The sequence below is a fragment of the Cucurbita moschata genome, unplaced genomic scaffold (genome assembly GCF_002738365.1).
Source record: "Cucurbita moschata cultivar Rifu unplaced genomic scaffold, Cmos_1.0 Cmo_Scf00019, whole genome shotgun sequence".
NCBI classification, from domain to species: domain Eukaryota; kingdom Viridiplantae; phylum Streptophyta; class Magnoliopsida; order Cucurbitales; family Cucurbitaceae; genus Cucurbita; species Cucurbita moschata.
The window spans coordinates 3,356,209-3,383,623 of record NW_019268535.1 but is presented as its reverse complement, the minus strand read 5'-3'; the positions used below and the strand labels follow the sequence as shown (position 1 = coordinate 3,383,623).

General features: G+C 35.0%; 4 protein-coding genes across 5 annotated transcripts; 2 read left to right on the top strand and 2 right to left on the bottom strand.

Moving 5' to 3' along the window:
* Positions 1 to 3,788: 3,788 nt before the first annotated feature.
* Positions 3,789 to 6,685, bottom strand: LOC111456714. Its single transcript, XM_023098682.1, has 5 exons — positions 6,420 to 6,685; positions 6,004 to 6,105; positions 5,618 to 5,693; positions 4,210 to 4,302; positions 3,789 to 4,064 (listed from the first exon to the last, which is right to left on the bottom strand). Exons 1-4 carry the CDS (start codon positions 6,683 to 6,685, stop codon positions 4,276 to 4,278), a joined length of 471 nt encoding a protein of 156 aa, XP_022954450.1. The 3' UTR covers positions 3,789 to 4,064; positions 4,210 to 4,275.
* A 2,460-nt stretch (positions 6,686 to 9,145) lies between these two features.
* On the top strand, positions 9,146 to 14,879 carry LOC111457298. Of its 2 annotated transcripts, XR_002712900.1 has the most exons (7): positions 9,146 to 9,442; positions 10,363 to 10,634; positions 10,740 to 11,391; positions 11,500 to 11,699; positions 12,337 to 12,581; positions 13,338 to 14,583; positions 14,709 to 14,879. XR_002712900.1 is itself a non-coding variant. In XM_023099524.1 (6 exons), exons 2-6 carry the CDS (start codon positions 10,363 to 10,365, stop codon positions 14,312 to 14,314), a joined length of 2,346 nt encoding a protein of 781 aa, XP_022955292.1. In that variant the 5' UTR covers positions 9,146 to 9,442; the 3' UTR covers positions 14,315 to 14,879. The 2 variants fall into 2 exon arrangements, 1 of the variants encoding a protein (XP_022955292.1); XM_023099524.1 differs by having other exon boundaries at positions 13,338 to 14,879.
* Positions 14,880 to 17,202: 2,323 nt separating this feature from the next.
* LOC111457125 (non-classical arabinogalactan protein 31-like) lies at positions 17,203 to 18,361 on the bottom strand. The gene is made up of 2 exons (XM_023099279.1): positions 17,789 to 18,361; positions 17,203 to 17,516 (listed from the first exon to the last, which is right to left on the bottom strand). Exons 1-2 carry the CDS (start codon positions 18,348 to 18,350, stop codon positions 17,215 to 17,217), a joined length of 864 nt encoding a protein of 287 aa, XP_022955047.1. The 5' UTR covers positions 18,351 to 18,361; the 3' UTR covers positions 17,203 to 17,214.
* Positions 18,362 to 25,544: 7,183 nt separating this feature from the next.
* LOC111456713 lies at positions 25,545 to 25,997 on the top strand. Its single transcript, XM_023098681.1, has one exon. The coding sequence runs from the start codon at positions 25,545 to 25,547 to the stop codon at positions 25,995 to 25,997; it is 453 nt and encodes a 150-aa protein (XP_022954449.1).
* The last annotated feature ends 1,418 nt before the right edge of the window (positions 25,998 to 27,415 follow it).

Here is a 27,415-nt window from a genome sequence, read left to right as displayed (position 1 = left end):
ATGGAATTCGAACGAAGTTTTCCGCATTCAATGTTTAGGATATGTATACAGTAGCGACTTTAAATTAAGTAGAAAATTTCGGGTCATTACAAAACTAGTCTTAAGCTGATAACGAGAAAAACCTTGAAAATTTGTAAATTTTTAATTTAAATAAAATATATATTTTTAAAAAGTATAATAATGTACGAGAGTGTGAATTTGAACATCTAATTTTCTTGTTTACCAATAAACCTCGTTCAGTTTTCCTATACTCGAGTTGATATTAAAGTGTTTTAATTTAAAAATTATATATATATATTTGGTATATTTAGAATTTTTAAAAGGCATATTTAAAAATATTATCATGTGAAATTATTAAAAATAACATGAAAACTAATAATGGGGGAATTTGAAAAAATTAATAATGCAAATATAGTAATTATATTTAATTCACAAAAATAATAAACCGTCGTTTATTTAATCTCTAAAATTTAATTATACGGTTTTAGTAATTAACCGTATAAAGAATTTTGTTTTTTCAGAATAAATACCTTTTATTATATTTATAAATATAGAGAGAAATTAAACTAAATTGACGATACTTTGTTAAAAATTAATTATTTGTTAAAAAATATATATTTTGTAAGGCTAAATTAATAAAAATATATTTAAATTTTGTAATGGGTCTAAAAATACTCTTAAATTTTCAATAATTATCTTTAAATTTTTAAAAATATTTAAAAAATATTATGAAAATAAAATACCTTAAACTTTTAAAAGTTTTTTTAATTTTTTTTATATATTTTTTAATTTTTTAAAAATTTTAAGGTATTTAAAAAAAAAATCCATTTAATAACGTATTCAAATTTAGCTAATTTTGTAATTAATTTAGCGAATTATTGTCGATGTTTTTGTAAAATAAAGTGCCACGTAGGACGGTAGGACGCACAATTCCCCTTTGACCAAGATTTCCTTGCTGACTCATTCCTATTGGTCCAGAGTGATGAGAGGTGAAGTAGGTGCAAAATATAATTGCAAGCGGGGTCCACTAAGCGGCCAATAATAATATGACACGTAGGACACCTTTTTGTCTTTATTGTGCCGTCCTTATCATGGTATGTGTGAGCATGTGGTTGCGTGAAATATCACAATGTGGTCCCCACCAAAAAAAAAAAAAAAAAAGCATTTTTGGTTTTTAATTGAAATTATATATTTTTTTTTACCATTTTTATTTTTATTTTTTAAGTTAAATTATTATATTTATATTAATGATGGGGAGAAAATTAGAATTGAGTTGTAGTTTAATATGTTATAAATGATCTCTCTATTTTGATAAAACGCTCGTTAGAAGTTGCACATTATTCATATAAGTAGTAATGTTCAATTCTTTTAAGTATTTCTTAACTATCTTAGGCTTAAAATCGCTCTAATTCAAATGTGATCTCAGTTCATTCATGTATTTTTCATTTACTCAAAACTTATTAAATAATTTAAAAGTTTTTATTTTACTAAATTTATAATTTAATGTGTTTTATTTTGATATGGAGCAATAAATTTATGAGTTAAAAATTAAAAATGAAAATTTTAGCAAAAATAATTAAAAAACATATCACAAACATGGGGGGACCAATATTTAATATGAAGCCAAAAACAATATGGAAAGTGATTCCACTTTGAGAATAAAAAGAAAAGAAAACATAAAATATTTTCAGAAAAATAAAAAAGATATTAAGAGATATACTTTACATATTAATAATATTTTGGATATAAACCTTTTTAATTAAATATTGTTAAATATGTTTAATGGCGTTAAATTGAATTATTTATTCTATTAAACATAATTTATAAAAATTGGACCTTTTATTATTCAAGATGAAGACAAAAGGAATTGTCCCTTTTAATAAATAAATAAATATAATATATATTATCATTAAGAAGGAGAAGTTGTAACAAGGTTTCTGTTGGTGAACCTGCGGAAGGATCGTTGTCGAACGTGTTTACAAACTTTTTGTGTTAGGAGGAGCATTTATGCCCCCTTTGATGCCTAAACCAAACCCGATGCAAGTCGCGCCAAGGATCTTAAACGAATAAGTTTGCCTCCTGCCCCGGTCTTGGTGTGCGAGGGGTAAAACATTCTTGTCGTATTATTTACAACGACTCTCGACAACGGATATCTGGACCTCGTGTCGATGAAGAACCATCTGTTTCATTCGACAAAATTGTTCAAATTTAAAGAGGTCGGGATTAAAAGATTAAGACGTGGATTGAAAGGGTATAGGTTTAGGAGGGTTTTATTGCAAAGTGGACTAATTCCAATTCCCTCCTTACAAAGCAATAAGTATTGACTTTAAGTGTAACCTTTTGATAATTTATGAAACTTTTTTCAAATACAAACAAAAATAATAAAGCTAAAAGAATATACATTTTATATTATCTTTATTGCTACTAAAATGTGTGTAACTTTTTTTTTTTCCTTCCCTTTTCATCTTTTCTTTGATTATTTCGAGGTTTAATTTCAACATCTAATTGAAAAGAGCATCTTTTTATCTTTTCATTTTCTTTTATGAGGGTTTTAGGAAAACGAAATATAATTTTAAATAATGTCGAGATCGAGTTTTAGTGAAATATGTAAAAGATTTAGTATTTGAAGAATGGATCGTAAGGGTCGAGAATGATTTCAGAAAAGGAGAGTGTAATGTTCTAAATTTTCATGTTTTAGAAAATGAAATGTTGAAAATGTAATTTTCAACGTAAAAAAAAAGAATTATATCAAATTATGATATGTGGAAATCATTACGAGGGGAGTAAGATTCGGATTATCTTGTTGATCGAATATCTCAAGGCAAGAACATTGTTTGAGATTCGAATCACTCCACAAGCAAGATCGATCATGTTGAGCTTGAATGATTCTTGTTGATCAAATATCTCAAGGCAAGAACACTTGATTGAGATTCGAATCATTCCACGAGCAAGATTGATCATATCAAGCTTGAATGATTATACATTCAGCCTAAACTACATATAATAAAGAAAAGTACAAAAACTGTATTTTCGAATTCTCCTCGCACATACAAGGCTTTATATAGCATCAAAATGAGACTATTAGAGGCATATCAAAATGAAACTATTAATAGCATCAAAATATCATAATGAAAATGAGACTATCAGAGGCATATCAAAATGAAATTATTAATAGCATCAAAATATCATAATGAAACTATTAATAGCATAAAAAATGAAAGGCGTATCAAAATGAAACTATTAAAGTCATCCCAAGAGTAGTAACATTCATACTTTATGATGATAATTAACCATTATGTAATTGTATAATAAAAAGTCATAACTCTAAATTACTTTAAACTATAATCCACTCCAAATTTATAACATGAAACTTTATTTTTCTTTAATGTGTCATGAATCGAAATATCTTTTGATAATTTCAACACTATTTTCTTCACATCTTCATTAAAGTATATTGTATGATTGATGTCTCTTGGTTCATATTAAATTATATCGACTTAGTTTTAGCTCTTTGCTCTAAATACAATAAGGATAAATATGTCATCGTGCCCGTAAGGCTTCGAACTTGTTGATATATATATATATATAAGAAACCAACGAGAATAAGACCAAGCTAATTGTAACGACTCAAGCTCACTGCTAGCCGATATTGTTCTCTTTGAGTTTTTCCCTTCTGGGCTTCCCCTCAAGATTTTAAAACGCGTATGCTAGGAAGAGGTTTCCACATCCTTATAAAGAATGTTTCGTTCTCCTCCTCAACCGATGTGGGATCTCACAATCCACCCCCTTCGAGGGTCAGCGTCCTTGCTGGCACTCGTTCTCTTCTCCAATCGATGGACCCCCCAATCCACCCCCTTTGGGGCCTGGCACACTACCTCATTCACCTCCCTTTGGGGCTTAGCCTCCTCGTTGGCACATCGTTCGGTGTCTAGCTCTGATAACATTTGTAACGACCCAAGCCCATCACCTATTTCGGCTTTCCCTTCCAGATTTTCCCTCAAGAAAACGTGTCTGTTAGGGAGAAGTTTTCACATTCTTATACCTTATGCTTCAAATTTCAAACCCTAAAAACCAACATAATAATTAGAATAAAATCCTAGTAAAATTCCAAAATTATACATCTAGTATAAAAAAGAAAAGAATACACTCAAAATATCAAGAAACAGAAAGCCAACGTAAACATGGAAGTGTCAGAAAGCCTAAACGAACCTCAGCACAAATGAACCCTTTCTCAAAATCAGTATGAATTGTCCCAGCAGGTTCAGGGACTTTTGTCTATCGTCTAATTTGCCAGCATTTCACCTGTGAAGACTCATATTCTGGATTAGGTCAAGCCAACAGTTACCATGACCTGTGTTGAAGATCGTTGGGAGGAAGTCCCACGTTTGCTAATTTAGGGAATGATCATAGGTTTATAAGTAAAGAATACATCTCCATTGGTATGAGACCTTTCGGGGAAGCTCAAAGCAAAGCCACGAGAGCTTATGCTCAAAGTGAACAATATCATACCATTGTGGAGATCTGTTAACATGGTATCAGCATCATGCCCCTAATTTAGCCATGTCAATAGGATCCTCAAGTGTCGAACAAAGAAATTGCCAGCCTCGAAGGTGTAGTCAAAAGTGACTCATGTGTCGAACAAAGGGTGTACTTTGTTTGAGGGCTCCAAAGAAAGGAGTCCTTGATGAAGGGGAGGCTCTTCCCATGTTCTATCAACTCCTCTAAACTTTTCTCATTCCTGACCCAAATGCTCCATCAAATAGCAAAAGAACCAGCACCCCAAAGGGTATTACCCTTATATCTTGAAAGGTGATAGGGTAAGGCTGAGATAAAAAGTTTCTAAAATTTGGATACCTACAATATTATCATCAACAGCAGAGATAAGTTAAGCTTCTTTAGTGCTGTATTCCTATGGCTCTAAATAGTATCATTCATGTATTCCTATGGCTCTAATTAGTATCATTCATGTATAACTAAAGAAATTGTGATGTCCCACGTTGGTTGGGGAGGAGAACATAACATCCTTTATAAAAGCGTGGAAACCTTCCTAGCAGACGCGTTTTAAAGCCTTGAGGGAAAGCCCGAAAGGAAAAACTCAAGGAGGACAATATCTGCTGGCGGTGGATCTGGGTCATTACAAAAGGTATCAGAGCCAGACACCGGACGATGTGCTAGCCTTCTCGTTGTTCCCCGAAGGGGGTAGACACAAGGCGATGTGCCAGTAAGGACGCTGGGCCCCAAAGGGAGGTGGATTTGGTGGCGGTCCCACATCGATTTGAGAAAGAAAGGAGTGTCAGAGGACATTGGGCCTCGAAGGGGGGTCGATTGTGATGTCCCACATTGGTTGGGGAGGAGAACAAAACACCCTTTATAAAGGTGTGGAAACCTTCTCCTAATAGACGCGTTTTAAAGCCTTGAGGGGAAGCCCGAAAGAGAAAGCCCAAAAAGGACAATATCTGCTAGCGATGGATCTGGGTCGTTACAAAAAGGATCATCAATACCAGCTACTTCAATACTCAGAGAACATTTTAACAAACACCAAAGGCAAAATATGGTAATAATGTAAGTAATACTCAACTAATTATTGATGTGTAAATAATTACGATGCATATTATACCTCATCAGGACCTGCAGTGAAGAAATATATGAGATTGATCGACGAGAACCCAATCTTTATGATCTTTGGAACGGCACTGTGACAAGGTTAATCATAGTCAATTCTGTATCAAATTATTATTATACATTCTGAAGCTTCAAAATCATTGTGAAAGTAACACTGTTTGTCATACACTTGGCAGGCTCTTCAAGTATAACGACCCTAAATTTTCCTATTTAACCTAAGGCCGCTACTATACATTCAACCTGACATTTAATGCGTAACTCTTATCATAAATTCAACATTAATTTCATGCAATTGAATAGGTTCTCCACATTATCCAATTGACGATAAAAACTAATCCGAAGAATTCTAAATCGATAATAGCTCGAGAAAAGGAAGTTAACCTCGCTTTTAGGTTTGTATAAGTTGCAAAGCCATTCAAACTGCTCATCTGGCACATGTACTCTAGCTTCGTTAGGTTCAATAGTGCAAAAAGGGAATCCAACCTGAAATCTCAAACAAAAACCAATCACAGGGGTGTACAGATTCATAATCAGCACTCAGCAACATTTCTACCACATAATAATCCAACAAAACCCAAAAAAGCACACGCATCCTAGATTAGCAAACCATAAATTCCAACAAGATTATAAAAAATCAAATTAATAAAAAAAAAAGTATCCGGTAGTTCATTATTGAACATTCCGGATAAACGAACAAGCAAATGAAATTTCATTCCGAGCATCCAATCAATACAGAGCTGGAAAATCCAATCCAGACAATTAAAAGAGGACAAAAAATGATCGAAGTAAGAACATACAATTCCAATCTTGAGATGAGAAGAAAAACGACCGAGAATAGGCCGTTCTGCGGGAGTTTCCTTGGATTTCGAAGCTTTCGGAGGCATTTCTTGTACTGAGCAGGATTGTAATGGGTGCTCCGGCTAGCTGAATGCTGAGGTTCGGTGCCGGAGACAGAGGGCGTCGTGAGGCCTTTGTCCCTTAGGCAGTATACCCAAACCCCAACCCAACTGTTAAACCCTAACGAAGCCACTCGCGCTTGACCAACGCAGCTTCCGCAACACATGCATTTGTAGTTCTAAATTATCAAAGAATTGACATTTGATCGTATAATTTTAAATCACATAAAATCATTTAAAATTTAACTAAATAACGAAATTGTAAGAGTAAATGGATCGGTAATCTTAGGAAAAGGATTTGAGGGCTGGGCACGGAGGTCCCAGTCCCGAATCCGTTGGCCTTTCCCCGAAGGGGGTAGACATGAGGCGGTGTGCCAGTAAGGACACTGGCCCCAAAGGGGGTGGATTTGGGAGTGATCCCACATTAATTGGAGGAAGGAAAGAGTGTCAGCGAGAACACTGGGCCCGAAGATGGTGGATTGTGATGTCCCACGTTGGATGGGAGGAGAACAAACCACCATTTATATGGGTGTAGAAACCTTCGCCTGATGCATTTTAAAGCCTTGAGGGGAAGTCTGAAAGAGAGCCCAAAGAGGACAATATCTACTAGCGGTGGATCTGGGGCGTTACAGTTCCACCGACTCCCTAGGTACTTTACCTTGGTAAGACTACATATGTACCTTTCACATTAGTATTACATATATGCACCTATAAGTGCATTACGTACGCTATGTGGGTGCGATCAAGGGGTCTCCAACTGTTCCCGGCTCGTGTTTTTTTGTCAAAGCAGAACAAGGGAGCACTTAGAGTCAATAGACACGAGGTCATTCCTTCTTGTGTCTCATTCACATTGTGAGACTATTAGAGTTAGGCCGACTATTCTAGTAGTTTATTTGTCACAAAAAACATACTCAATGATGTATGATAGAAGATTAAAGTTGGAAATACGACAACATACACTAAAACTAGAATGCGATTATCTAGATACCTTGAACTCAGCTACACCTTAGCCTAGTCAACACGCTCTTAGAGACCGGCAAACTAGTGAGAGATTCCCCGGGCTAATGTGAGAAAGTTAGAAGTTGGCTAGCTGATAATTAAAAGTAAGCAGAGATAGAAAAGTAGAACCGAAACGCTTGTCTAGGCGAGCCTACGACATAGATTTATGGCATTTAGATATGAGTACGAGCTCCTATGGGCTTAATGTTGATTGTACACTAAGCAGTGGATCAATGGGAGTCATTGAATCAACAGTATTGGATTGAATAAGCTTTCAAACCAGAACCCAAGTTGAATAAGTAATGAATGAAAGTAAGTCAAGGACTGAGTGAATTTCAAAAGTCTAGTCAAGAGACCTTTGAATTAGTCTAGTTTAGATGAGTAGAACGAGTCCTACCCGTAGAATACAATCGATGATTGAGTATCTGGGTTAATTTTAGTGATGCCTTATGGTAGAGCCTCGGTTATGTATGTGAATGTTGTATAAGTAATATGATCAACTTTAAGCGAGCTACATATTGAATGTATACTCATTTGTGCTACTCTACCTTTCTCGCAAGTGAGACCTGAGTATCAGGTGACGACGACGTTGTGATTAGTTGATTGGCCATTTTACGTGTTAGATTGGAGTCTAGAACGATTAGAGAAGTTGATTATGACCTAATGTGAAGATAATAAGCATGTTTTAGGGTTTAAATCAATAAAAATGGAACCGAGATGCATGTTTCGAATAGTTGAACCCGAAACATGTCTTTTATAAATGAGCCTATGTCACGGTCAAGCTCGTCCAAGGCATGTTGCCCATGACAAGCCAAACCGTTTATGTCTTTCCATGTTATCGTGTTTTACTTTTGTATTTCTAGGGAGTATGACGTTTCGGAAAAATCATGTCTAGGCCTGCCAGACATGAAATGCCTCAAAATATACTATAGGGAGATATGACTAGTTGTCAACTTATCCCTACTCGATAATTATATGCAGTAAGCTGTTGTTGCTTTTTGCTTACATTTCCATATAACACCAATTTCAATTTCTCAAATCTTGCTTGCAAAACTCTCTTTCGAAATCTCTCTGCCCCCTTTTTCTAAAACTTTTATCTTGAACCGGGGCCAGAGGCTCGAGCATACGTCACTTGGCCATAGGCGACGCAAGAACGAATAGGCTAAACTCACTTGTTGCTAGGAAGTGAATGCCGCACAATCGCAAGTCTGTTGCCATCAAAGTGCGATTGTAACACCTAACCTAGTGATGCCCTAAGTCACCTTAGACCTCCCTACCTTTTCGGTATGCCACGAGCTCATGATTCCTCACATCGATCAAGTTTTTCTTAAGAATTACTTCAACGAGTAAGTAGTCATACTAGATATTTCTTAATAATTATTCGTGAAATCCATCTTGGAATGATCGGAGAAGTTGATTATGACCTAATGGGAGGATAATAAGCGTGTTTTAGGGTTTAAATCAATAAAAATGGAACCGAGATGCATGTTTCGAATGGTCGAACCCTAAGCATGTCTTATTATTGAATTTTAATTTAATTTTTCCCTATTTTTGTATTTGACTTAAAATTTTGACAGATTTTTTTTTTTTCTTTTTTCATTTTTCTTTTTATAAGATGTTTGTTCGCAAGCCTCAACGCCTCCGGTGGCTGTTTCTTCTCTGTTCCTTTCATTTCTCACCGAGAATCAGAGCTCTAAGCTCTCCGACTCCAACAATCTCGCGGAGTATCTCCGGAATCAATCTAGATTTCTATACGAATTTATTCTATTTGATTTTCTGGTGGTTGGAGGACTGTGTATTGCGTTCGCCGACGGAAATTGAGTCGGAACAACTGGCTACGTAGGGCGAGTTTCATTTGGTTCGGTGGAGTGTGCGACAAGATATAGGCATCAAGTTGCAGAAGGCTTTGGTTTTCTGATAAGACAGTACGTTGAGGCAGTTTACTTTGTCCAACTTTTGTTTGAAATCTTCTTTATTCGACTGTGAGTTTGTGTGATTGCATTTAGTTTTATGGTCAGGTCATTTGTAGCGATGAACTAGTTCGCGTTTTAACATTTTGATTGTTTGTTTTCGTCGGCGTTTTGTCTTCCAATTTGTTGTCCTCTATCTCTACTTGTTTATATGCCGGTTAAATTCAGGCTGCGGAGAGTGCTAACTTTCTGCTGCTTCTTTTTGTTTTGTTGTTTAGATTGCTTTCTTTTTCTGGAATTTTCTCTTCCGGGAAGGATAGGGTGTTCTGGGCTATCAGATGCCTCTGCTTTATGACTCTCCCCCTGTTCAATGAAGTATGCCATTGTTATTATTTTAGGGATAAGTGGATACGTTGTCATTTCTAGTGCTATGAATTTCATTTCGCGGTTTGGTGAGCCTTGATATGTGAAGAAATGTTGTCAGGGTTGGATGATGAAAATCCCACTAGTCTCACATAGGCTAATTTAGGGAATGATCATGGGTTTATAATCAAAGAATACTCTCTCCATTGGTATGAAGCCTTTTGGAGAAGCCCAAAGCAAAGCCATAAGAGCTTATGCTCAAAGTGGACAATATCATACCATTGTGGAGAGTTGTGTTCATCTAACAGTCAGTACCGGTACAGGTGCCTAGTTATCAAGAAGAGGGACACAACATTTTTGTCATTTTTTGTTACATTTTGATTTTGGTACCTTGATTACGATATTGCAATGCGTTGGTAAGCTCTGTGCCTGCTGTTGGTTTCTTGCTTAATTGATTTGTCGTGCTGAGAGAGAATTTATTTTTGGTTCTTATAAATTTGGGTCTTTTAAAATGCGTTTCATGTCCTGCTTCTTAAATTATTGACTTGTAATTTCCTTATTTCATTTTTTAGATGGCCAGATGGGACGAGATTTTTTCTCTTCCAGTACAGAATCCTTCAACCTTGGAATTTTCTTCCGCTGATCTTGTGTGGTCTAAGGTAGAAGGATGGCGTGACAATGTGGATAGAGTTGCAGTAATCCCTTTTGCTAGAGTTGATGATTTTGTACGTGGCGAATCTTCAAATAAAGAATGTCCAACCAGATTTCATGTTGAAGCAAGGCGACGACGAGCATTGAAAGCACCTTTCAAACCGAAGGTTGATGGTGTACTGGAATACATTATGTAAGTCCCATATTTGTATTCGTGTAATATATACGTATGTTTTCATCTTGTGCTTGGTCGTTTTTCTTCAAATTTTAGAAGTTTAGTTATTCATCGAATACATAGGTATTGGTGTTCGTTTGGTCCTGATGACCACAGGAAGGGGGGAGTTGTACGACCCAGTAGAAATACTTATATACCAAAGAAGAAAAATGCTGGACGGCCAAACACTAAAAGGGGTTGCACCTGTCACTTCATTGTCAAACGTTTAATTGCTGAACCATCTATTGCACTGATCATATATAATGAGGACAAGCATGTAGACAAGAAGGGATTGCCATGCCATGGTCCTCAAGACAAGAAGGCTGAAGGTACTCGTGCTATGTTTGCACCATACATCTCTGAAGATCTTCGTTTACGTGTATTGTCGCTTCTATATGTTGGCGTTTCTGTGGAGACCATTATGCAGAGACATAATGAATCGGTGGAGAAACAGGGTGGTCCATGCAACCGTGATGACCTTTTAACTCATAGATATGTAAGAATACAAGAGAGAAGCATCAGGCGTTCCACTCATGAGCTTGATGAAGATGATGCAGTAAGCATTAACATGTGGGTTGAGGGCCATCGTAGTAATGTTTTCTTTTATGAAGATTTTACTGATACAGACACCTTTACTTTGGGAATTCAAACAGAGTGGCAATTACAACAAATGATACGATTCGGTAATCGTGGCCTTCTTGCTTCAGATTCCAGGTTTGGAACAAACAAGTTGAAGGTATATCAGCTAATTCTTATGTCTCAGTTATTTCAACGTTCTTAAATTATAAGATCCAATTTCAATGTCAGATGATGCTAATTATGCCTTTTCTGCATTTTTGTCCAGTATCCAGTTCATAGTCTGGTAGTATTCAATTTAGACTACAACGCAATTCCAGTAGCTTGGATTATATCACCAAGATTTTCCAGTGGAGATGCCCATAGGTGGATGAGGGCTCTTCATAGCAGAGTTCAAACCAAAGATCCTACATGGAAGTTGGCTGGCTTTGTTGTGGACGATCCTCTTGCTGATGTACCGACAATCAGGTTAACTATTTCTCTTTGTTCAGAAATTAAGGACACTTTTGGAAGCCAAACTTGACTAGTCAATCCATATAGAAGCAAAAGATAATCATCTTAACAGTTCAATAATTGTCTATAATTATAGACTTAATTCCTTTCTTCATTCTGTTCGTTTTCTTGGTTAAAGATGCTATTGATTCATACTGTCTTGTCTTGTTATAGTTTTGTTGAATATGAGAAAACTGTGCTGACTTCTTTTCTTCAACTGTTTTGATGGATAAACCAATGCACATGACCGATAAGTCCACTTAAAGAGCTACAGTCAATATTTCTTATGATTCTCCATAAGAGTGGCTTATAATTATTTTTTATGCTCAAATTCCCCCTGCAAAAGGTTTTTAAGTTCAGTTAATCAGTACAATCTAACTTTTTTTTGTTGGCGAATGTGAAAGCTACTAGTTAGTGCAAATCTAGCTACTCTACAGGATTGGACTCCCGCTTCTTTTAGGCTTGTCTTTTGTATTTTTTTTTTTTTCATTTTTTCATTAAAAGCTCGATTTTGTACCACACACACATACACACACACACACACAAAATTCTTTCATTTCCTTTCAAGTATGCCACCCTCAGGTGATTGAGAGTATTCTTTGATTTTATTCAGGGAGATATTTCAATGTTCTGTTTTATTAAGCTTTTGGCGGGTCCGTCATGCATGGCATAAAAATGTACTGAAGAAATGTGTGGAAATTGAGAAGCAAGCTGAGATATTAAGACAGCTTGGGCAAGCAGTGGATAGAGTTTGCCGAGGTGATGAAAAGGTGGATTTATTTGAACAGCTGATTAAAGATCAAGTTGATGATCCAGATTTAATTGACTACTTTAGGGCAACCTGGTGTCCTAGACTAGGTTTGTCTCCTTCTCTGTTCTCTAATAATGAGGTTTTCTTAGAAAAAGAAGGTTTCCAATTTATCATGCTTGCTGAATTTGTTGCTATCAGTTTTGTTTGCTAGATATCTGCATAATTTATCATCCAAAGTCTTCTAACGGCTCCAAATTGATGGTTAATGCGATTATTTTATAATTCTTGTATATTTGATTTCAGACATGGTAAATGCGAGTGCAATGTGCATGAGCACTATCATTCAAGCACATTGTTTTTGTTCTTTTCATTTGTTTTTATTTGAAGGAAGAGTGGGCTATCGATCTGGAAAAAAATGTGTTCCGGGGGTGTAACTGCCCAAGTCATTGCTAACAGATATTGTTCTCTTTGAGCTTTCTCTTTCGGGGTTTCCCTTAAGGTTTTTAAAACGCGTCTGCTAGGAAAATATGTCAGCGAGGAGGTTGAGCCCCGAAGGAGAGTGGATTGTGAGATCTCACATCGGTTGGGAAGGAGAACGAAACATTCTTTATAGGAGTGTGGAAACCTCTCTCTAGCAGACGCGTTTTAAAAATCTTGAGGGGAAGCCCGAAAGAAAAAGCTCAAAAAAGACAATATCTGCTAGCGGTGGATTTAGGCGGTTAAAGGGGTTATTTTGAAAATTATGGACATTAGTTTTGAAGGCTAGATACATTCATTACATGTGCAACAAGTTTCAAGACCATGGCGACTAGGAGGAGCATATCATATCGAAATTCTCATCGTCTAAATTTTTTTGGTCTTAGGGTTGTGGACTACTGCACTAAAAAACCTTCCACTCACCAGTCTGGAAACATGTGCTGCAATGGAGTTTTACCACAGCCAATTGAAGTTACGATTGCTAAATGAAAAAGATGTTGATGTTTATCAGCGCACGGACTGGTTGGTCTACAAGCTGGGTACAAAGGTACATTCTTACTTCTGGCTTGATGAGTACTCGGAGAAGAATAATTTTTCACGGTATTGGAAAGATGAATGGATGAGTGGTTTGACATATTGGCGCAGAGCATTGAGAATTCCAGACTCTGATGTTGTCGTTGAAGGAAATATCGCAAAAGTAACCGACCAAATTACTCGAGACAGGAAATTCGTTGTTTGGAATCCTGGTTCGCAGTTCGGTCTTTGTGATTGCAGATGGGCAGAAATGGGTAATCTATGTGAGCATATCTGCAAGGTTATTAACATATGTCGTAAGAAAGGGACTACAAAACCATCAATCAGCTCATTGCAGTACCAGCAGGCCTTGACCGACCTGCTGCGCTGTCCACCTCACGATTCGTTAATACGTGATCATGCTGTATCGTTTGCAATGTCTGTCCAGAAGCAGTTGAATGCACTAATCAGCATGGGGAGCAACAACCAAGAGTCGAGGAGTCCTTTCCAGGAGCATAAAACTGACACCGAAGTATATCTGAGGGATATTGTACTTAGAAACAAGTCTAAGTCGAACCAGAACAAGAGTGACCGTGCCTCGGTACAAGAAGCTGCTTCTAATTATATTACCGATAACGCCAGTAGCTTGCTTATTGATTCAACTGTGTCTGTAAAGCATGTGAATGGCGAAACTGCCAGGGAGGACTGCCCTTGTACTGAGATGGACGTCGATACAACTTCAATCTCTATATCACCACGTCGACTAAATTCCGTTGAAGAGGTTGTCGACGGTAACTCCTTTGAACAAAGTACAAATACAGTACAGATTGATATGGTACCTTCCAGTTGAGCCCACTATTGCTTCATACAAAACAATGCCCCTTCTATTCCACGACCAAAAATGACATTTGATCGGTCCTTCTGAGAAGGAAAATCAGATGCCAAGGAAGTTTAAACCAAACCATATCAGATATGAACACTGGGAACTCTTCTGAGCTTAAGTAGGTTGTGTTCTGAGTCGAACGAACATTGGTCCTAAATTCTTCGGCGCACCATTCTTGCCACGGTTAACGATCAAGCAGCTCACAATTTATTCTGCATCTCATCTTCGTGGCCACGGTAAGATCTTACGATAATCCATCGACGATAGGTCGATCCAAATTAATGAACTTTCATTGGACAGATAGAGGTGCATGGGCAGAGATGTTCCTCACATCAATACTGATTCTTTGTAAATTGTACAGGGAGCCACCGGGAAACGAAAGGAGATGACATAACATCGAGTTTAGGAGAGATTTGGAACAGTTAATTTGATTCGTGTTATGTTCGATTTCATTGAGGTATATCTTAAACTTAGAAGCATTGCAATTTTTACCTTAAAGTTGAATAAATATCGCGATTTGTATGTTTCGATAGTCTCATGCTAGAAGAACAATTATAATAACTATGGTTGCGCGTTTAATTAATTATAAATATGTAGTAAGAAATTAATAGAACTTGATATTTGAGCTGATTTTTTTGTTAATTTCGTTTTGGACAACTTTATATAATTTAATTACATGTTAATATTAAAAGTAATAGTAACAAAAGTATTTTTTTTAAAAAAATATAATATTAAAATAGATATTTCAGAAGTTTAAAATAATTAAGTGGTTGGTAGAAGTTTTTCATATAATAAATAAATAATATTTTTTTGTTTGATTCTATGGTGTTAATTTCAACAATTTTATTATCTTAATTAATTTTAGAAAATTAATTGTAGTTAGTTTATTTTATTACTTTAAATTATTATAATAATTTTAATCCATTAAATTTTTGTTAATTAATAAGTATATTATGAATAATGTGTTTTAATTTTAGATCTTTGAGTTTATGGATTTAATAAAGTTATAATAATAAAATGGAACATTAATTACACAGGTAAATAAGTAATCACTTTCATTTAATTAAAATTTTATTTGTAGAAACAAATTAAATAAATAGTTTATATAAATAGAGCTTTGAGTTGAGCGAAAATGTGAATAAAATTTTCTCGAGAGCTCTTACTCTCTATCCCTTAGAATTTTATCTTGACGTTGAATTCGAGTCATAACTAAAAAGACTTCGTAGATAAAAGAAAGATCCAGCCATCGAAGGAAATCGAGCCAGAAGATTAAAGATCCCTCCATATTATTTTAACGTAAGTTTGTTCAATTTTTAGTTTTAATTCACAAATATTTTTGTTGCTGGAATGAAATGTTAATTTCCATCATCATGAACTAATTCATTCTTTAAAGTTTTCATGAACTCATTTAATCTAAATAAGTTGATAACAAAATCCAAATTGTATTAGTTGACTTGGATTAATCGGAGTTTTCAAGACAACAGGTCTTTTGAATAGGGGGAGTGTCGTGGACACATGTTGTCAGGTTCATGACTAGTATCGTAAATCCTAGGGAGAGTGTCTTAGAAAACGAAGAACCATGATCGGAACAAGAACCTAAAAAGTAACTGGGAACAAGACAACGATTAAGAACTAAAACTAGACATAGATCAAGATCCAAACTCGAAGAACAAGAATCAAGAACTATAATCCAAGGACCAAAGTCCTCAGGATAGATCATGATAAGAACCCACAAGTAAAGAACAAGAACTAGACGCCCTAAGTATGTACAACAAGAACCAAAGCAAGACAAGAAAGAGTGTCGTATCCTAACATATCAAGGACACACTTAAGAATCTACCAGTAGACTACTTACTGAGTCTTTTTACTCATTTCATGTTTTCCATGTTTCTCAGGTGGACAAGGAGCTGGTTGAGATCAGGAGCAGACTCTGGAGTAAGTGCCATAGACAAGCCTCACCTATCATCCTCCACTCCCTTTTGTTTTAAATATTGTGCATGTTCCTTATTTTGTATTTTAACTATTATGTACACTATTTTGTTATAATATAAATATAATGTATATTATGTTTTAAATTTTATTTGTTTTTACTCCGCAAAAAAGTTACCCATACTTTTAGAGTCATCGAGTCAATCCGGTCCTTACAAGCTGCCTAAGGACTATAGAGTGATACGATAAGTCCCACTCATGATTATGTGTGTTTGTATCTAACCTCAGTAGTGAGGTCACTTATTGTTTCTTAAAATACTCAAACCACGTGTTACTTATATTTCAGGTAAAAGCAAAACATCTCTATACGGATGATAACGACATCGCAATTTGAGACCATGGAACATGTATAGAGTACTTGTACTTATTTTCTTAGACTTATGTTAGAATAGAGTGTTTTTAATTTTCACGCTTATTTATTTCATTTAATATTTCGTTGTGTCGTTTTAAAGATGTTTTCGAACACGTAAGTCCGTGACAGTGTTTTAAGATGAAAATTTATGTTTTACGATGAAGTCTAAATGCTTATTTTGCACAAAATGCTTATGTTATGATGACGGTAGCGACTCTAGGTTACTAGAAAATCTAGAGTTGTTACAGTCAAACTTTCAAAAAAATTTAAAAATACTCTTATCGTTAGTTTTGAAGGGTAACCGTTAATATTCTATTTATCTAATACCGATAAACTTTCCAAAGAGTTCCAAAAATACCCTTTAACCTATTAAAGTGTTTTAATTTTTTTTTTAATAATTTAATTTATAACTTAATAAAAAAAAAAAAAAAGCTCGAAAACTCGTTGACTCGATTAAAAATTATTAAAAAACAACAATATCGCGAAAAGCTAGAAAAGCACGTAAATTCAAACTCCCGTCGTACTTTCAACGTGGACAGGTGGGTTCGTATGCTAATGGTCCAACACTGTATAGCACAACCGGTTTCTTCTCAGCGTCCAAGAATGCCTTCACCGGCCTCAACTCCGCCCCCTCTATTCCGCCGTTCATTTTCGACGTTATAGTGCAATTTTTGTTCGACGACTTCACATTATAAACCTTGCATCGGTGGTATGCGTGGCTCGAAACGTCCTTCGTCGCTAGCCAGAAGTAGCCGTTATTGTCCGTGGTGGCTGTCACAACTACTCGAGAATGCTTGGTGTTCTTGCATGTCATTTGTACCATAGCACCTACAACGATCATAGATATATAAATAAGTGATGCTATTTCTATTGATACCCGGTCTTTTGGAGAGATCTTATGTTTAAAGTAAACAATATCATACAGGTACGAGAATCATTATTGGACAATGTGAATAAACGCTTTTAGTAAACAAAACAACAACATTAATATCAAATTTAGAACATTGCCTCTTATTGCATGTAAAATACGCGCTAAAACTAAAGTGGGTTTATGCTATATCTAATGATTCGTAAGTAAAAATGTTATTTTTCGAACTAACCTGAAAGGGGTTTAGCGTCGAGAAGGGTTTCAACACCGGGATACTTGCAAGACTTGCAATAAACAACACCTTCGACTTCGATGGACCTTCTCTGATGGTAGGTATGCGGTTTAGGTGGCTCAACGGGGGCGTAGTGAGGCGAAGGGGAAGGAGGGAGGTGGTGGGGAACCGGAGATTGGCTCGGTGGCTGGTGGGGGATCGGAGACTCGCTCGACGGAGGAAGGGGGTGGGGAACCGGAGATTGGCTCGGTGGTTGGTGGGGTATTGGAGACTCGCTTGTCGGGGGAAGGTGGTGGGGAGCCAAAGATTGGCTCGGTGGCTGGTGGGGGATCGGAGACTCGCTCGACGGGGGAAGGGGGTGGGGAACCGGAGATTGGCTCGGTGGCTGGTGGGGGATCGGAGACTCGCTCGACGGAGGAAGGTGTTGGGGGCTCTGGGCAACTAGATGATGGTCAGCTGGTGCAGGAGCAGGACTCTCATGATACTCCGCAGCTTCAAGGACATTGACACTACAATGGAAGAGAAGCGTTATTACAAAAACACTTACGGTAAGAGAAGCCATTTAGATATGATACGAACGTCTAACATTGAAGGCTCGTATATATAATGGCTCTTAAGGAATAATTAGATTAAAAAAATTTGAAGTTGAAATAAAGAGGCAACTCACATACCAAATAAAGTAGAACAACAAATTTCTTAATTAGAATTTTAAAATAATTTAAATAGTAAAGAATATTATTCTTCAAAATTTTTAATTTTTTTTTAAAAAATTAGAAGAAAAAGAGAAAAGATAGAAATGGAAAGTGGAAAAAGATGGGTATTAAACTACTAAGTGTTCTAACCGCCTGTTACGTGATCAAAGGTCAAGAAGATTCAACAAACATTCGTTTTTCATTTACAAAATTGGATAGGCTTGGTTCAACCATCATGTATTACAGGTTGATTTGGAAGGATCATTTGGAGTTTCAGAAGTGAATATTTGCACGGTGAAAGTAGCATCTGTATTATTTCATGAGTGGTTAGAAAACTTTATTTATTATTTTTAATTTCAAAATGTTTGTAATGGTTGAATGGTCAAATTGTCTTCGTACTCTGTGCATATTTAAGGGGAACGGGATTAAATCATAGCCACAAATATATTTTGTGGAGACACTATAAATACCCACAAATTATTATGTAAAAATTAGATTTGTGATGAATGACATTCATCTTCAAGTTGAGACATTCCCCGAGCATCATCTTTGCCATTTCTAAGTTTCGAGTAATTCTCGTTGTAAATGCAATCAAGTTCGATTGTAGAGTGACTCAATTTACAACAAGGTTTCAAATGCAAGAGGTAATCTAATTCGAACTTGGATTGACGATTATGATTGCCTTATCAGATCCCATATTGGTTGGATGAGGGAAGTTTTAAAATCATGAGGCTGATTGTTTTATATAACTGGTCAAACCAGACAATATCTGCTAGTAATGGACTTAGATATCTGCTAGTAATGGACTTAGGTGGTTACAAATTGTGATATATTTCGGGATAGAAATATATTTTTTTCCTACTTAAATCAACCCTATTAAATAATAAATTTAATCCAACTAACTCGATTCATGTTATTTTGGTCATTTATTCAAATTTTTAAAAATTACCATTTAAAGGCGGGATAATAAATAATTGGAAAAGTAATTATGGGTTCAAATTAAAATATAATATATATATATATATATATATATATATATATATATATATATATATATAGATATAGTAAGAAAAGAATATATTTAAAAATTAATGATAATTGTCACGATCTTTTGAACAATATATATTTAACTTTTAAAGACGGGAGAGAGATTTTTCTTTTTTAGCTAAATAAGGTCAAATATATATTTAACTTTTAAAGACGGGAGAGAGATTTTTCTTTTTTAGCTAAATAAGGTTGGTGACGAGGATTATATTTTTCGTTCTCATTCCCACTCTTGTCCCCGCCAAATTTTTGTCATATATATATATATATATATATATATTTATTTATTTGCATTCAATATGTTTCTTTCTTTACTTAGTTAGTAAGTAAATAAATGAATAAATATATATTATTTATATATATATATATGTGAAATAGTAATATTAAAATTTAGAAACTATGGGAATTTTTTTTTTAATTTTAATATGTTTTATTTTTTTTATTTAAATAGAATTTATATTTTAAAATAAAAATTATCCACTTAAAAAATGGTTTAAAATTAATATTTTTATAAAAATATTTCAAAAAATGGAGAAAAAAATTAATATTTTCTTAGTTGACAATTATTGCCATTTCAAGAGGTATAAATTAATATATTGCCCTGAAAAACATGATATCATTTAGCTAGTGGTTAGCTTAGTCAACTATAAATTAATATTCCATTTTGACTTTTAAGGTCTATTTTCTCCAATTCCTTTTGGTTTTAGGTGAAATTACATTTAAATCCACTAATTTAGGATGTTTGGATAGGAAATTACTAATATTTTGGTTCGATTAAGGAGGATTGGAGCGGCGTTAGCTCGTTGATTAGCTTGAATTTCAAGTACGACACTCTCCTATTAATTAATCGTGTTTTAAATACCTTTCCAACTATTAGATATGCATGCATTGGTTGATATATATGATATGTATACTCGTGACTTATATTAGATGATTATTTAAGCACAAATTTGGAGGGAAAAACGAAATTAAACAGAAACCAGAAACCCATTAAATTGAAAGTTTGAATCTAAGATTCGTATAGGTTTGGGCGTGGTTTTGGTCATTTGGAGCACGTTTTAAGTTCATACGAGTAAGGACTATGCTATTGTGGTGTTTTGAGGAGCGAAAAAAATTTAAGAAACCCCAAATTCTTCGTGTGAACAAGATTTTCAGCCATTGCCCGAAGGAAAAATGTGATATGTGTGAGAGTGCATGCGTGTGGGGCGCTTGTGGTTGAGAGTGTGCAAGCGCATGAGAACACATGAGCTCGTCCGTTTTGTCACGTTACAAGTATACAAGTTTCGAACATGTTTTAGCTAGTAATATGATACGAGTATTTAGTATGTGATTGGAGACTCAGGCTGACAACTAGTCGAGAGTGAACCTTATATATAGAGAAACTAGAGAGAAATTAGTCCTAGTATCGTGAAAATTCCCAAAAAAAAAAAAAAAAAAAAGGTAAATAAAGGCTTTCACCCTTAGAGGAACGACCGATCACTAGAAGTTATTTGATAAGTGACTTGAGATGAAAACTCGAGCCAGATCTGGGGTTGACATTTAGAATAGACTAATAACGTGCTTGAAAAATTCAAAATTATTAATATAACATAAAGTAATAATCTAAGAAGTCTATAATACATAAATAAATTTGGGTGCCTTATTCTAGTAACACTATTGATACGATTAACTCTGTAATTGTTACAAATGATTTGAGCCAAATTATTCGTGTGAAGACATGTGAGTAGAGATGTTCATTTAACCTATGAGGTCGAAGCACCGTAAGGGCCTGCCCTAAATGGGTCGAGGATTCCCCATTGGTCGGGAAATGGGGAAGGGTATGGGGAGAGATTTCTTTCCATCCGTGCCAAATTCCCTCACCTGCCCCCACCCTCGTCTTCCTTATTATAAATATATTTTCAAGTTTCATATGAGAGGGAGAAACTTTCCAAATTTTAGCACAAGTTCCAACGAGTTTTATGTCTAAAATACAAATATTTTTTACATTTGGATCATTTACTCGGGTTTCACTAGTTCTTTGTCAAGTGGACGAAACTCCCTAGTGCGGTTACTATTGTAATCATCTAAAGGCTCTTAAAGAAGCAATGAAGTAGGTATCAAAACATTATAACATATTATTGATCTTATTAGAAATGGTATCAGAGCTAGATACCAAGGCGGTGTGTCAGCTAGGAGGCTTGCCCCCAAGGGGGGTAGATTGTTAGATCTGGAGAGGGGAACGAAAGATTCCTTAGAATGGTGTGGAAACCTCTTCCTAGTTTACGCATTTTAAAACTGTGAGACTGGCGGCGATACGTAACGGGCCAAAGCAGACATATCTACTAGCAGTGGCCTTGAGCTGTTACAAATGGTATCAGAGCCAAACACCGGACGGTGTTCTAGCGAGGACGTTGGGCTTTCAAGGGGGATGAATTGTTAAATCCCACATCGATTGGAGAGAGAAACGAAGTATTCCTTGTAAGGATGTGGAAACCTCTCTCTAGTATACACGTTTTAAAACTGTGATACTGACGATGATACATAACGAGTCAAAGCAGACAATATCTACTAGCGATGGACTTGAGCCGTTACAAATGATTTGTTTTTCAAGTTCCATGATTGCATGTGTTTGCATACAGTGGGGTCACTTACCAAGTATTCCTTAAAGTTCTCCAGCCATGTGCTACTCTCATATTTTAAGTAAACGCAAGACATCTTTTTAAGACGACAACATCGCAAATAAAGACTATGAAACTTAGATAGGGTAGCTGTATTTAATTTCGTAGATCATTGCTATTTTAATATTTATTTTGTATTGTTTAAACCTACAAGTCCATGACATCATTGTATGAAGTTGTTTTAAATGAATGTTTCCACATAAACAAGTTACGTCTGGTAGCGACTTTAGGGAAAATATAATTTCATAAAGTTCTAATATCAAATATTCACAAGTCACAACACATCACTAATATCAATAACAAAGATCAAATATTCTTAATTTTCATAATAATTTTAAAAATCGGACATGGTGTGTCACGACCCAATATTTTACTACGGACCGTGATTAACGACACATGAATGCACAAAATAATTTAAGCATGCAATAGAGAAAAATCATTTACTTCCAATAAAATTTCGAACGACAAACAAAAAAATTAAGAGTTTGGAAACAAATTACGAAAGAATGCAAATACAAAATAAAGACTGGACTGACGCTCTCGAGACAATCCATTCCTCTGTGACAATCCCTGTCTCCATCACGCCTGCCCTTGACCGACGCCTCGTGCTTCTGAAAAAGGAAAACATAGCAAGGATGAGTATGAAAAATATACTCAGTAAGCCACCTACTTGTAGGCTCTCATCGCATCCTAACTTAACAGGTTCTCACGGTCTCCTAATTCAGTTCTAGGACATCTGGTTCTAATCTTAGTCCCTTAGGCTTTGCCGGTTCATCGTCCTTTCATTTAATACTTAAAGGTTCCTTACGCCGAGCTGATATGGTCGGTATCTCTCTATGAGGCGCTACCTTTGCATGGCTATCTGAGACTACATGGTATCTAGCCTAGGGGTGTGCTGAGTACCTCCTAAACCCATATAGTCCCCTTATGGGGGGTGCGACCACACCCGTTCCCATGTAGCTAATGGGCTGTACGACGTGGAGGCTTATTATAGTAATGGGCCATAGAAAATAACAGAGTGTGCATGCAACCGTCGTCTAACATCATAATGTATAATTCATGCAAATTAGGCATGCAGGCTCAACGGGGCGATGGCCTCCATCAAGCACCCAGAACGCGAAGTTCGTGTTCAATGGGGCGAAGTCATCTATCAAGCACCTGGAATGCAGAATACACAATTCCAACATGAATTAAACACAGGCATACGTACAATGAAAATTTAAAGCATGATCGCACCCTCAGATAATTCACCAAAAACTTCACATAATATTATACATGATCGCACCCAGAACGCGAAGTGCGCTAGTTGCAGGCCGCATGCATGACTACCACTCACTGGCTGCTCTGCGCAGTCGTGGGTCGGGTAGACCAGTTCGGCTCAAGGTTTGTTGGTGACACGTGTCAACGTTTCACTGGAGCTGCGTTGCTCTAGCCGACGATCGACGTGTGTTCGGCGCCTGCTGAGCCGCACTCTGTTGCTCGGCTGCCGACACGTGACTGCCGAATTATTATTTATTATTTTTTTATTTTTTGTTCTTCTCCTTCTTCTCTCTCTCCTGCAATCCATAACATAGAGCCATTTTTTTTATTTTCATATCTTTTGATTTGGAGTTCGGATCAATATGGTTTCTTCGGCAAGGTTCTAGATCATGTTACGGGCAACGTCCGGGTATTTTTTTTCGTAATTTTTGCTTAATTACGAGACGAGTTAAGAGTGTCGGAAGTTCGCTTACCGTTCTCGAACGATTCTCGGATCTCCGTATTCAGATCGAGATTTCGGTCAAACTTCTTCACAAATTGTGTGTAGAGTTGTTCCTAGGTGAATATATCAATATTTTATGACTCGTTTCACATAGGAAAAGCTCAGATATGAAAAATGTCGTTCAGAACCGTACCTCACGAAACGTTCTTGGATCTTGACACAGCGTCGACCTCGCTAGCATATCAATTTGTATAGGTCCCGTCTGAAGGTGGATTCCGACTGTGGTCCGACGAAACTTAGCTGCTACTCTTTTCTGTTTCCTTTCAATTTTCTCTCATTCTTTTTTTCCTTTTGCAGTAGGTTTGATGGGGTTAACCCTATTATGACTTTTTTGGGCATTACATTGAGTTAGGTTGTAACCTCTTAGTGGGGTTGGTTGGGTTGACCCAATAAAAAAAATGTCAACCCGTGAACCAGTCGGAATTTTTCAATTCTAAAAATTCAACCCAACCCAAATTGAAAAGAAAAAAAAATTATAATTCAACTCAATTTTTATGGTTTGGGTGAGATAGCACAAGATGATCTGAATTCTCGAATCATAAGAACACTCTTAATACCGAATTTTGAAATACCATATTAGATGCAACTTTAATTAAATCTCACATGAGATTTCTATTATTTGCAAAATTAAAATGGTAATAAAAACCAAGGATGAATTAAAACATTTAAACATTGGTTAAACTTTCAACTTAGTTTCGAGTTTGAGGTGTGAAAAAGTCCTAATTATTTTAAAATTTAATTATAATTAAGTTGATTACTGATTAATGACATTTGGTAATTATGTGAGGAATGATTATAAATATATTTCATTTATCATTGTTTGATCCAATTGGCTTACACCTATGTCATGCTAAAATCATTAGCCATTATCAAATGCCACCTGTCATGTAACGTTAATTTATTAAATAAAAGGGATTGATAAAATAATATAATTAAAATCCTTTTTAGAGATAAATATATTATTATTAGTTTATGTAATTTGAAATTTAAAAAAAAAAAAATTTATATTTTATTTTAGTTTTTTAAATTTTTTTTGAAAAGATATTCATATTTTTATTTTCTTAAATATATTTTTTATAATAATATGGGCTATTTTTAAAAATTATTAAAAATGTATTTATTTAGTTTTTTAATTTTTAAAAAATATTTAATAGTTTATTCAATTTTTTATTTTTTATATTTTCAAATAAATTACTCAATTTTTAATTATATATTTGATAGGTTTTTTTTTATATTTAAAAGTAATTTAAATAAATATTTAATGTTTCAATTTTCAATAATAAGTGTTTGAAAATAAAGATTTTAAATAAATTCTTAAAAACTTTTTGAAATTTTTTTGGGTATTTTTTAAAATTAAATAATTAATATAAGTTTAAATTTTATATATAATAAAATATTGAAATTTTAAGTTTTGTCATTTTAAAAAGTGTAGAATAAGTAAATGAAAATTTAATATAAAAGAAATCTGGCAAGGGGGAATCCGACGTCGTTTCGCTTTCCCCCAAATTTGATTCCGTTCCAATGCTCTTAACTCATCATCTCTCCCTCTCACAGATAAAATCCAACCACAAACGCAACGCACTGTAAATCCACGACAAGAAATGGCGATTCCCTCGCAAATTGCTGCATTCGCCGCCGTCTATTGCTTTCTCGCCGCCATTTTCTTCTTCGGATGCTCAAATGCGAGAGACCTGCGTCCATCGGAGCACGGTTTGGAGTACCAAAACCCTGGCGCTACTGGAAACTCTTCATCGAATATGCAATCGTTCTTCCAAGGAAACTCCTGGTCCTCCTCCGAGGTCGAGCTTCCGAAGGCGGTGAACACGAGCCTGCCGTCGCAGTGGTGGAATCGCAGCCACGCTAACCGCTCTGGAGCAGGCGGAGATCACATTCGCGGCGCGTTGATTGTTGTGAGTTTGGTATGTGGAATTATAGGCTTTTCTTTACTGATTGCTTCTGCTTTTATTTACTTCTTCAAGTTCAAGAAGCAGAATAGTAGATCGCCGTCCTCGCTTTCTGCCTCTGAAACTGCTAGCATTATTGTCAGCAAGTGATTTGAAGACGAATTTGCATTGTACATAGCTATGAGATCTGGTCGCTGTTCTTATTTCTGTACGAGATTCATGTCCTTTTCTGATTACTTGTGCTTTTATTTACTTCTTCAAGTTCAAGTAGCAGAATAGTAGATCGACGTCCTCGCTCTCTGCCTCTGAAACTGCTAACATTATTGTTAGCAACTGATTTGAAGACAAATTTGCATTGTACATAGCCATGAGATCTGGTCGCTGTTCTTATTTCTGTGAGAGATTCATGTCCTTTTCTTTTCCTTTCCTTTGATTTTTGCTCTGGTATGTTTGAATTGAGTTCCTGTACCTGCATAATCTTAGATCTTCAGATATTCCACAAGATGATTGCCAATTTCCGATTCATATACAGCTGAATTTGTTCAGACAATATCTGATTATGAATATTTGTTGTTCCGATTTAGATTTGTGGAAAATGCAATAGAGAGCAGGGGAATTTAATAGTAATTAGAAGAAGCAAGACAAATTGGGGGAAGGAACAGTCTCAATCTCTGTCTCGAGTCTTATCCCAATCATATCATATTTTTGTGTTCCCAAGAAGAGACAATGGACAGGTTGGTTCTCAATTCCTGAGTGAATTTTTGTTTTGTTATATATCTAAATGATTAGAAGAATATTAATATCATTTGAGAATACCTCATTTTCTGAACCTTAAAAATAAATAATTGCTTAAATAATAATATTTTAATTTTAATTTTTAATTTGAATACAATAAACGACTAAATTATATAAAAAAAAATTGTGAACTTTGACTCTGGTTTTAAAAAAATCATCTATTGCTGTAAAAGTTGCAATAATTCTGTCTTTCAAAATTGCTCATTAATTAAAATATATATATATATATATATATATATTGTTCGAATGTTTCTAGAATATTATTTTTTATAATTTAGCCGAATATTAATATATTTTCAAAATTTATAGAAATAAGTTAACAAATAGAGACTAATCTTTTTTATTGAAAAATTAATAATAAACTAAGCGAGATTAATTATTAAAATAGTTAAGGTTAGTCTGATGAATTTTTAAAATTTTAATTTTAAGAATTGTAGATGGCAACTTCAATTTTTTTTAACATTAGGTAATTTATTAAAAATAAAATTAGGTCTAAATTATAGAAAATATCTCTAAATTATGAGTTTTATTTAAGTAATATCCGTAAACTTAATTTTTTTTTTAAAAAAATACCTCTAGCCTTAAAAAAAAAAAAAAAAAAAGTATTCTTAGGACCACTTTTAGATAATAACATTTTAATAATATTCTTAAACTTTAAAAAAAATACCATTGCCATTTAAAAAAAATACCATTGCCATTAAATTTTAGGAGGAAAAACTTCTTTTAAATAATACTCCTTTAGAAAAAATTCAAAAAAAAAAAAAAAAAAAAAA